Source organism: Lithobates pipiens, unplaced genomic scaffold (assembly GCF_037356315.1).
Source record: "Lithobates pipiens isolate NorthernLeopardFrog02 unplaced genomic scaffold, aLitPip1_a1.2 Scaffold_3, whole genome shotgun sequence".
NCBI classification, from domain to species: domain Eukaryota; kingdom Metazoa; phylum Chordata; class Amphibia; order Anura; family Ranidae; genus Lithobates; species Lithobates pipiens.
Window position 1 is genome coordinate 275,126,506 of NW_027507790.1, and position 12,318 is coordinate 275,138,823.

At 42.5% G+C, this 12,318-nt stretch overlaps 1 protein-coding gene across 1 annotated transcript in view; it reads right to left on the reverse strand.

The window, feature by feature from the left end:
• The window catches only part of LOC143940046 (vomeronasal type-2 receptor 26-like), a 244,209-nt gene that overhangs the window by 25,566 nt on the left and 206,325 nt on the right, over positions 1-12,318 (reverse strand). The window contains exon 5 of the mRNA XM_077461094.1: positions 7,389-7,512. Within this exon, the coding sequence (XP_077317220.1) occupies positions 7,389-7,512 (124 nt within the window). The remainder of the gene's footprint in view (positions 1-7,388; positions 7,513-12,318) is intronic.

A 12,318-nucleotide genomic window follows, 5' to 3' on the forward strand; every position in this document is an offset into this window, starting at 1 on the left:
TGAGTTTGTACAATGTGCGGTTCCTCAGTGGCAGGTCCCCAAACGCCACTTTTTCTCACGGAAGGCGATTCCGGCTCTCTACCGGCATGTGGAAGGCAATGTCCTTGCCTCGCTGGACAGGGCGGTCAGTGGTAAGGTGCATATTACCGCTGACTCATGGTCCAGCAGGCATGGACAGGGACGTTACCTGTCTTTCACGGCCCATTGGGTCACTCTTCTGGCTGCTGGGAAGGATGCAGGACAAGGTGCAGTAGTGTTGGAGGTTGTTCCGCCACCACGCCTCCAAAATGCTACTATTGGTTGTGACACACCTCTCTCCTCCACCCCCTCCTCTTCTTCTTCCTCCATGGCCTCTTCCAGTGCTCTGTCCTCAGAACCAGTGGTGCTCCATAGGCGTTCCAGGGGCTACGCAAGTACGCAGGCAAAACTATGCCATGCCGTGCTTGCTCTGGTTTGTTTGGGGGACAGGAGCCACACTGGGGCGGATGTTTTGTCAGCTCTGCAGGGGCAGGCCGAGAGGTGGTTGATGCCACGCCAGCTTAAGCCAGGAATGGTGGTTTGTGACAATGGCACCAACCTCCTCTCCGCCCTCCGACAGGGACAACTGACCCATGTGCCCTGTGTAGCTCACGTCCTTAACCTGGTGGTGCAGCGGTTCTTGGGCAGGTACCCCGGCTTACAGGATGTCCTGAAGCCGGCCAGAAAAGTCTGTGTGCATTTCCGCCGATCATTTAATGCATGTGCTCGGCTGGCTGAGCTCCAAAAGGAGTTGAACCTGCCCAAGAACCGCCTTATATGTGACATGCCCACCAGATGGAACTCAACATTGGCCATGCTGCAGCGGCTGCACACGCAGCAGAGGGCCATCAATGAGTACCTGTGCGACTACGGCACCAGGACAGGGTCAGGGAAGCTCGGTTTTTTCTCACCACGCCAGTGGGGCATGATCAGGGATGCATGCACTGTCCTGTCACCATTTGAGGAGGCCACAGGGATGGTGAGCAGTGACAGTGCATGCATCAGTGACACTGTACCTCTTGTCCACCTCTTGGAGCATACGCTGCGTGGAATAATGGACAGGGCACTTGAGGCAGAACAGAGGCAGGAAGAGGAGGACTTCCTTGCCTCTCAAGGCCCCCTTTATCCAGACAGTGTTCCTGCTGTGCCACCCATCACACAGGAAGAGGATGAGGAGGAGGAAGAGTAGGAGGAGGATGATTGTGTCAGCATGGAGGTGGAGGCTGGCACTCAGCATCAGCATCAGCAGCAGCAGTCTTGTAGGGATGATTTACAGTCCCAAGAAACATGTGGACTTGTACGTGGCTGGGAGGAGGTAGCTGTGGATCATGTTGCCCTTAGTGACCCAGAGGACTCCGGACCGAATGCCTCAGCTAACCTACGCTGCATGGCCTCCCTGATCCTGCAAAGCCTGCGGAAGGATCCTCGTATTCTTCGGATCAAGGAGAGGGACTATTACTGGCTGGCCACTCTCCTTGATCCACGGTACAAGGGTAAGGTTGCCGACCTTATCTTGCCATCGCAGAGGGAGCAGAGGATGAGACATCTCCGGGAGGCCTTGCAGAAAGGTCTGTGCAACGCGTTCCCAGAGACTGGGAGGTTACAAACTCCTGGTCCTGGACAACATGTTGCTGAGGCATCGGTCAGAAGGAGCGGTGGAGAAGGTGGCCGTCTGACTGATGCTTTCAGACAATTTTTTAGTCCGCAGCCCCAAGGTATGATCGGTTCCAGCACCCATCGCCAGGGTCTTATTTACATGGTGCAGGAATACCTAGGGGCAAGGTCAGACTTGGACACCTTTCCCACCGAAAATCCTCTGGCTTACTGGGTCTTGAGGATGGATCACTGGCCAGAGCTTGCACAGTATGCAATTGAGCTACTGGCCTGTCCTGCATCCAGCGTTCTTTCGGAACGCACCTTCAGTGCTGCTGGTGGCTTTGTTACCGATCACAGGGTGCGCCTGTCCACCGAATCAGTTGATCGACTGACCTTCATCAAGATGAATCAGTCTTGGATCACACACAGCTACCAAGCACCTGAAGCTGATGTAACCGAATAATTTTTTTTGAAATACCACATCCCTTCAAGACTGCCTATGCTGATGCTGAGTGACTGTCCTGTTATGTTGATTGTCTATCCTCTTCCTCCTCCGCTGATATGTTGGAAGAACATTTCTTGTTCTGGTTGATGCCATCAGCCCAATTTTTCTGCCCCTGTTTAACAGGGGCGTTTAAGTACAATTTTTGATGCAATGCTTTGCAGCAGGGCTAATTCCTGCATTAAAACTCGAGTATATGGCAGAGGTTGCAGTGGGGTGGCACCAGCACCAGTGCCTAAGGCCCAATTTTTCTGCCCCTGTTTAACAGGGGCGTTTAAGTACAATTTTTGATGCAATGCTTTGCAGCAGGGCTAATTCCTGCAATAAAACTAGAGTATATGGGAGAGGTTGCAGTGTGGTGGCACCAGCAGCAGTGCCTAAGGCCACATTTTTCTGCCCCTGTTTAACAGGGACATGTAATTACAATTCTTGATATAATATTTCACAGGAGGGCCCCTTCTTGTGCCCACCCAGAGTAACTGTGAGGACTTATAGTGTTGTGGCACCACTGTTCAACAATGGGATGTAATTACAATTCTAGATATAATCGTTCACAGCAGGGCGCTCCAGCGCCCACCAAGAGTCACTTTGAGGGCTTACAATGTTGTGGCAAAACCAACACCTTGTTCCGCCATTTCTGCAGAGCATATAGGGCAGGCCCCTACTTTCAACATCCAATTTACAAACATCTCCTACTTGCAAACGGAAGGAGACAACAGCAAGTGAGATGAAAAAAGATGGACGACAAAACAAATTATACAGGGGTGATAACCCTTCCCTATGTTTTCCAAAAAGCTTAAAAATAGTTTTTTTGACTGGAGCTACACTTTAAAAATGTACCAGTTGAAAATTACAAACAGATTCAACTTAACACAACAAACCTACACAGTCCCTGTCTTGTTTGCACCGCCTGTATACTGCTGTTCTGAGTATATAGGGCCTGGTGGCCACACGCATTTCCTTTTTTTAATATGGGTACAGGGTTCCCCTTAATATGCGTACAAGACCCAAATAGGCTGGTAATGGGCAGGGAGGGCTACCCATGCCATTTTTCTCAATGATTTTCAACCATATTGCAGGAACCAGATATAACATTAAAACCGCAAGCAGTTTTAAATGGTGTTATTTCCGTTTAATAAAAGTGGTCAGCCTTCGCGCCGCTAAGTGGTAATAAGTGACTAAAGTGGAACAAAATCCAAAATCAGATATAATGAAACACAGATGCTGTGAAAAAGAGCCTGAGTGATATAAAGTGCAAATGCTAACTAAAAAATGCAGCAGGACAAAATAGTGAGCACAAACTATCAAATAATGAATATAAAGGGGTGGGTCCTGCGCAAATCGTGCCACTCAAATAAAATACACAAATTCAAAATAATATAAATATGTGCATACATACAATGCCGTGAAAAAAAATATAGTCCAAAAAACAGCACGCATAAAAATATATAAAAAATATATAAAAAAATGGAAAAAAGGTTTAATGATAGAACAATAATAAAATGTCCGCTACTCAAGGCTCCCAGAACTCTCACCTTTAAACGAAGTGAATAAGCAAATCAAACAAACTCCAGGATTCTCTTATTTCATTCATAAATAATAAATAATAGCCATCAAGCAATCCAAAGGAGGGATGCAATGATACAATTCCGCCACTAGAGGGCCAGTCCCAGCTTCCAGAATAGCTGAAATGGATCTTCACTTCTATTTCACAGTGTATGGCTCAAAATAAGAGAGAGGAGGGGGAGAGAGAGAAACAGGAGACTTCCATAGTGTAGTAGTTTAAAAAACGGCAGGTAAATTTATTAAAAAGCAGTAAAGACTCTCACATTTTAATTGCAAAAACAAGCACAATCAGGAAGAGGGTATAATGACAACTTCCTCCCGCCTTACTCTACTTCCGGTTCGTCCTCTGGCCAATCCCTACGCGTTACGTCATGTGACTTCTTCATGGGGATGCATGAAGAAGTCACATGACGTAACGCGTAGGGATTGGCCAGAGGACGAATCGGAAGTAGAGTAAGGCGGGAGGAAGTTGTCATTATACCCTCTTCCTGATTGTGCTTGTTTTTGCAATTAAAATGTGAGAGTCTTTACTGCTTTTTAATAAATTTACCTGCCGTTTTTTAAACTACTACACTATGGAAGTCTCCTGTTTCTCTCTCTCCCCCTCCTCTCTCTTATTTTGAGCCATACACTGTGAAATAGAAGTGAAGATCCATTTCAGCTATTCTGGAAGCTGGGACTGGCCCTCTAGTGGCGGAATTGTATCATTGCATCCCTCCTTTGGATTGCTTGATGGCTATTATTTATTATTTATGAATGAAATAAGAGAATCCTGGAGTTTGTTTGATTTGCTTATTCACTTCGTTTAAAGGTGAGAGTTCTGGGAGCCTTGAGTAGCGGACATTTTATTATTGTTCTATCATTAAACCTTTTTTCCATTTTTTTATATATTTTTTATATATTTTTATGCGTGCTGTTTTTTGGACTATATTTTTTTTCACGGCATTGTATGTATGCACATATTTATATTATTTTGAATTTGTGTATTTTATTTGAGTGGCACGATTTGCGCAGGACCCACCCCTTTATATTCATTTCCGTTTAATGTCATTTTGTGCAGGGACTGTTCTAAACACGGGAAACACGTGGCACTTCACAGGCATCCTACAGACACCCCCCAGGCACCATATTTAAAGGAATATTTCACTTTTTTTTTCACTTTAATCGTCATTAAAATCAGTGCTCCCGCCAAAACGGCCATTTTTAAAAACATTTTAGGCATTGACCCATGTCCCCTGGGGCAGGAGCCAGGTCCCCAAACCCGTTTTAGGACAGTATCTTGCATATTAGCCGTTAAAATTAGCACTTTTCATTTCGAACGTTCGAGTCCCATAGACTTCAATGGGGTTCTAACGTTCGTTCGAATTTGCGGTCTGTTCGAAAGTTCTGGTGCGAACCGAACCGGGGGGTGTTCGGCTCATCCCTACATGTGAGGTATCGCTGTGAACATTAGAGTGAGAGCAATAATTCTATCCCTAGACCTCCTCTGTAACTCAAAACATGTAACCAGTAAAACAAATTTAAATATCACCTATGTGGATTTTTAAGTACCAAAGTTTGGCACCATTCCACGAGCGCATGCAGTTTCTATTTACTCGGCGTATCTTCATATTTCAGATTATGCAAAAAAATTGGGCTAACTTTACTGTTTTTTTTTTAAAGCATGAAACAGTTTTTCTTCTGAAAAAAACATGTTAAAAAAATTGCTGCGCAAATACTGTGCGAGATAAAAAGTTGTATCGACCGCCATTATATTCTCTAGGGTCTTTGCTAAAAAAAGACATATATAATGTTTGGGGTTCTATGTAATTTTCTGCAAAAAAATTATGAATTTTACATGTAGGAGAGAAATGTCAGAATTGGCCCGGGTGCGAAGTGGATATACACTCCTGGGACCATACAATTACTGTCCCATTATCCAGTGACAGCGGGCGACCAGGAATCATTCCCTGAAGTGCTGGAAGCCTTGGACCCCCTAGGACAATCGGAAGGAGGGATTGGCCCGGCAGTTTGTTGCAAAATCACTACATGCGAGTTACCCCTGTAGGGGTGCAAAGATCTGGTGAGTAGGGATCTAAAAGGGCAGCACAATAGTCACCTTTATGACCTTGGCACAAGGATTGGAAGCAAATACAAGCATAAGTCACTTGAAAACTATGGAATGATTTTTATTGGACTGCCTTTTGCACAATCATTTTTAAGTGTTATTACACACACATATGTACAGAAACGTTATGTTATGTTTGTACATTGGCTGGTAAAACACTCAGAACCACTGTGGAAGTGTATTTAAAATCCAGCAACAGGTGGATTGTAATTAACCATTTGAATGCGGGTTACACTTGTTATGTAAAGTGGACTTTTACTTTTATTTTCACTTTTTCTCCTATAAATAGTTTATTATACCCATATTACCTCTGATACAGTTATAAGTGGTTCAGTATAGCACATATGTATTGGCAATGTGATTGCAGGGTGTGTAGTAGGTTTAAAGCACTTTAACTATGAAGGGAGATTTAGATTTTTTCATTTTTTAGTTCATAGGCAGCGCCATTCATCCCCAACTCACTTCTCTTACACTTCTGGTGCCTCATTGGGGCCTTTACCTAAGCGTGGACTCTCCATTATATACACAGAAAATTCAAAAGAATCAAAATCTGAAATGCGAAAAAAAATTTAAATCCGAAAATTTGTCAACCAGAAAAATAGAGCGAAAATAAGAACGAAAATCCGAAAATCGAAAGAGCGAAAATATGAAAATAAGAACGAAAATCACAAATTCCGAAAGAACAAAATACATTCGGATAATTTCTATTATAATTAAGATATTATGTTTGTTACCATTATTATACTTTTATAAAATGTTTTTATTATTATGCATAAATAATAAATAATAATAATAATAACTATAACTATAATAATTGTTATAAACTATTAAATTACAGGTTGTGACAGGAGTAACTTTGGGTGGGGGGGTTTGTGGAACATAGCTTACCTTGGAGAACTCGGGAGACTCCGTGTCCAGCTCCCTTGGCCCCTCTTATGTGTAAATCACCCTGCGTCCATTATGGGGACAGGGTAACTGAGAACCCCACTATGATCTGTGCCATTTAGACACACTGTACAGCCACACTGGAATGTTGTATATATTGTGTGTTTTCTCATGCTGTTGTGGACTCTTTGCTGGGATTGTTCGGGGTGGGGTTGTATTCCAATGTTCTATTGTGTCTGTCTGCCTTGGATATTATGGGATGTGTATGTAAATTAGCTGTGAGATTGGTGGGGCAAATTCCTCCAACAGCTCTCCCTGCTGATAAGACTGTTTACTGATGAGAAATTTGAATACACCTGACCTGTGTGTCTATTGTGATTGGACAGTTTACCCCACCCAGAATACAAGGGTGGGTGGAAGGGTCTCAGAATTGTATATATGTGGTCTTGGATAGTGCTGGTTCTGGACAGAGGAAGCATTTACGGTGGACATAGACCTGTTGTGGACAGGAGTTCGTCACACAGGTATTGGAATTTCCTTTCACATTTGGCTTAGTGAATGTAATGAATACAAATTTATCTGAAGTTAAGAATTATCCAAAATAGCGAATGCCGGATAACTTTGGATACATTTTTATTTATTTGTTCTATTCACTAACAGCCAAATTTGAAATTAAACAATAGTTAATAACTTACTAGCAAATACAAAATATACCTGAAATGTTGGATATCTCTCCTTCTGGACATGGGACGCACTCATAGCAACATTTATGCATTGTAGATCCAAAATTTTTTCTGCTTCCAGGTAAACAGGGATATGAACATCGAGATACTGGAATCTGAAATCAAATCATATATTATTATTATTATTATTATTATTATTATGTAAAGATCCATCATATCCCATGAGGTTATACAAACTGAATGTTACAAATCGGAATGAGGTTCTGGTTTGTCTCTACAATGGGCTCAAGGTGAATTCTGCAGGTTTGACATCCATTCAAGGTGCAATATTTTGGGGGTTTTTATTCACTTTGGGTATTTATTCATCTCAATTGAATGGTGGCCTCTGTTTTTGGTTAAATAGCTCTTTTATTTCAAGGCTATGCTTTACAAATGGAGGGTTTTGGTTTCAGGGTTGGTGCTTTGTTTTTTTTTTTACATTTCTTTTGCTATTTTTGGTATTTTTTAGATTATGTTGATTGGGCTTTAATTTTTTTTTTTTTTAAAGAAAGATAAAATAAAGATTTCAATTTAAAGAAAGATAAACTAAATATAAGAATAGTAGGCACCTAAACCACCTCACAGTATATGGGTCACATTTACATCAGCCCCACCCCCCTAGTTAAAATAAAAGTGAGGAATACACCGATTAGGCCTATTATTCCTAATAAAACTACATATAACAAAACACGGGTCCCTAAAGGCTGGTGACCCAGAGAAAAGTGAGGCCCACTGAGGAACAGAACGCCAAAATCTCAAAACAAGACTTAATTTATTGAAAGTTTCGAAAATGTAATTTAATATAATTTACAAAATGCACCTATAAATCACTCTTATCAAAGAACCACAATTTTTTTTTCTTTTTTTTTTTTAGATTCAATAAATTTTTATTGGGTTATACATAACAAAGCATACAAAGTAGCAAAAATACAGCTCATAAAGCTCGTTCAACAGCATAATATAGCATAAGCAATCTCTAGTCCTAGTGGGACTGCAACTTATAAATCCGAATGTTTCCATAAGCATGTACAGAAGGAGTGGTAGGATAAGTTAAAAACGAGGAACAGGAAAATGGGGAAAAAACGGGGATGGAGGGTCTCGTCTACAGGCACCCCTAATGGGAGCACACTGTGCCCATAGACGAGGGATCCGCCTCCCCCACTCCAGTGCTTACAGGTATCATTATAGCATTCTATAATAGACTGGAAACAATTACTGTAACATGTTATCATTAGCTGCATAAATTTGCTATTGATAATGAGCTAGTCCATAAACTGTGAACAAAAAAACAGTAAGGAAACAATAAACAGTGAACTAACAATGAACAAGTACCCCATCTGAGGATACCAATGCGTAGGATAAAACCAGTTGAAGGTGGGTCAGTGTGATGCACCACAGCGGCGCACAGAGATAGGGGGAGCTTACGAGGACAGCGGAGAGAGAAGAAAACAAAAAAAAAAAGAGGGGGGGGGGAGAAAAGGGTAGGTAGAGCATGCGTTATACTGCAGGTGTAGGAACAGGTGGAGCGGTTAGAAGTAATCAGATAAAGTACAGTTATGGTCGAGCATACCAGGAGTCCCAATCCTCCCAGAAATTCGCAATGTTAGCTAAACGTCCTTCAGATGTAGCGAACATACGTTCATATGTTCCATGTAGGTGCACCAAACGCACAATTTCTGCACAAGAAATCTGTTCTGAGGACTTCCAGTGACGGGCTATCGTCAGTCTGGTCACTAAGAGGACGTGTGTAATTATATAGCGAAGCCTATAAGGGTAATTGTCTATGCCAACGTTCAAGATTGCCAGTGCAGGCGATGGGCTTATAGAGATATGTGTAAGCTCAGATAACAGGTGGAATACATCTGTCCACAGCGGCACAATGTTGGGGCATTCCCACAGTATGTGATAGAGGGTCCCTGGGGAGTGGCATTGTCTCCAGCAGGAGGCATCTATCGTGGTGTCATATGTGTGTAATTGATGCGGCGATAAGTACCATCTAAGAGTAATCTTGTAGGTAAGTTCCCACAGGTTAGCAGATTTTGTAACTATATGATTAAAACGTAACGCAGGTTGCCATTGGTGGGGAGATATGAGAATTCCAAGATCTTTTTCCCATTTCTGCATGGGAGGAAGGATCTCGAAGGTGTTCTTACCTTTGATCACAGCGTAAAAAATAGAAATGCCTTTTGATGGGGAAGTGTGATTAGTAAAATATTGCCAGATTTTCAAGGGAAGGTGTAGTTGGAGATGTGGGTTGCGGATTAGACAGTGTGAGATTTGTATGTACTTGTAGTATTCTGTCGAGGGGAGTGAAAAAGTGTGCTGTAGTGAAGGGAATGAGTGCACAAAGTCTACATTATATAGATCTGCAATATGCTGTATGCCTCTATCCGTCCAAGAAGATACCTGCATGTTAGGAATTTTTAGATTGAAAACCTCTATTGGGATAGGGGCTTGGTAAGTACAAGCGGATGCAGGTAAATTTTTAAGAAGGTACTCAAATGCCTCAACTGATGCATGTATAGTCGGAGATATATTGCGGTCAGCTTTCCTCAGTTTGGGAAAACTGAGTATCCAATTTTTGAGGTTCTTGCCAGGGATTTGGGAAGCTTCCATAGAGCTCCAGTGGACAGTGGGTTCGGGTATAAACCATGCTCTCAACTGTGCTAAGATTGTTGCATTATGATAGTCTCGTATATTGATGTACCCAATGCCACCCACCGATTTGTGTTTCACCAGTATTTTTTGAGAAACTCTGTTTCTTTTTCCTTGCCAAACCATTTTACTAAGAAGGGATTGAAGTTTCGTGAAGTAAGATGTGGGTAGCGAGATGGGAAGTGTTCTAAAAAGGTATAGTAGCTGAGGGAGAATGATCATTTTGAATGCCGCTAGCCTGCCTGAAGCAGAAAGTGTTATTTTAGAAATCTTGTCTAGTTCCTTTGGGAGATTATTCAAGAAGGGGAGAAAGTTGACATTGTAAAGATCGCTCGTGTCGCTAGTTAGCTTAATACCTAGGTATTGGAGAGAATGCGTAGACCATGCATATTGATGGCTGCTTTGCAAGTGTGCCTGTTGTTGCGTTGGCATCGCTAAGGGAAGAACATAAGATTTAGAGGTATTTACCTTATAGTATGAAACATTGCTAAATTCGTCAAGAGTTAGTTGCACCGAAGCCAGGGAAGGAACAGGGTTAGTCAGGGAAAGGATAATGTCATCAGCAAAGAGGCTGATCTTATGCTCAGAATTACCTATGTGGAAACCGGAAATGTTGTGTTGGGATCTAATTTTTGCCGCTAAGCGTTCAATCATAAGGTCAAATATCAGAGGCGATAGGGGACATCCTTGCCTGGTGCCATTTGTTATAGCAAAGGTTGTTGATAGCATGGATAGACAATAGACTTGGGCTGAAGGAGAAGAGTACAAGGCTAAAATTGCAGTGAGTATAAAGCCATGGAAACCAAATTTCTCTAGGGTCAATCTAAGGTATGGCCAGTGAACCCTATCGAATGCCTTCTCCGCATCCAACGAGAGAAGCAGAGAAGGCACCCGATGGGTCACTGCATGATGGATAATGTTGATCATACGCCTTGTAGCGTCTGACGTCTGACGTCCTTTGACGAAACCTGACTGATCAGTATGTATTAGCAGAGGCAGGATGTCATTAAGTCTATAAGCAATGACTTTTGCATAAAGCTTCACATCGTGGTTAAGAAGGGAAATGGGGCGAAAGTTCTGTGGTAGGGTGGGTTCCTTCCCTGGCTTCGGTATGGTAACAATTAAGGCTTTAAGCATTTCTGGAGGAAAGGAGCCGGAGGAGGCAGCAGAATTAAATACCGCAAATGTTCGGTCAATTCGGAAGAAAATTGTTTATAGTACTCCCCAACAAATCCATCTGGGCCTGGAGCTTTGTTATTCGGTAGTGATTGGATGGCAGTCATGATTTCGTTCTGCGTAAATGGGGAGTTTAGCAGTTCTAGTTGTTGTGGGGTTAGTTGGGGCAGGTTTATTGACTGTAAAAAAGCATGAATCTGGGAGAGTTGGGGCTTGGGTAAAGTCGTGTCATTATTCAGATTGTAAAGGCTACTGTAATAAACACTAAAGGCGTTCGCAATATCTTGCGGGTTGGATAACCTAGCATTGGTAGTGGGATGATGCAAAAAGGGAATGGGCGATTTCGGTATATAACCTTTAATCTGGTGGGAAAGCAGTTTACCGGGTTTATTGCCTTCAGAATAAAATTTCATTCTAAAGCGTTTTTGAGCTTTGTCATGGTATTCTAGCAGTAGGGTTCTAAGTTCTAGCCTAAGAGATATTAATTTAGATTTAAGTGCCGGGTTGGGGTGCTGCTTATTAAGGAGATCAGTATTTTGAATGTTAGTGAGAATGCTGTCTATCCGCTGCCTCCTTTGCCTCCTGTCTCTCGCTCCATATTGAATAAAGAGCCCCCTCATATACGCTTTGTGCGATGCCCACAAGATGTGTGGATCCGCAACAGAGTCTTTGTTCTGTAAGAAAAAAGCTTTCAGGTTGTCATGGAGCAGTTTAGAATATGGTTCTGATTGTAAAATCTTGGTGTTGAGTTTCCATAGATAAGCAGGAGGATTGTTAGTTGAATCTTCCACAGTGATGCTTATTGGTGAGTGATCAGACCAAGTGGTGGGATGTATCTCCGAAGATGAGATTTGTAAGGTCCAGGGGTCTGTCAAAAAACAATCGATGCGCGAATACGAGTTGTGACAGGGAGAAAAGAAGGTGAAGTCTTTTTCATCTGCATGCTGGCATCTCCAAACATCGTACAGTCGAAATGTTGACAAAAGAGGGTTTAGGGCTAATCTATGTCGCTTAGTGTGGGCAGAAGAGTCCAATTCAGAGTCAGGGGTGCAGTTGAAGTCTCCGCACCAGATTACCGCTCCTTGCTGAAT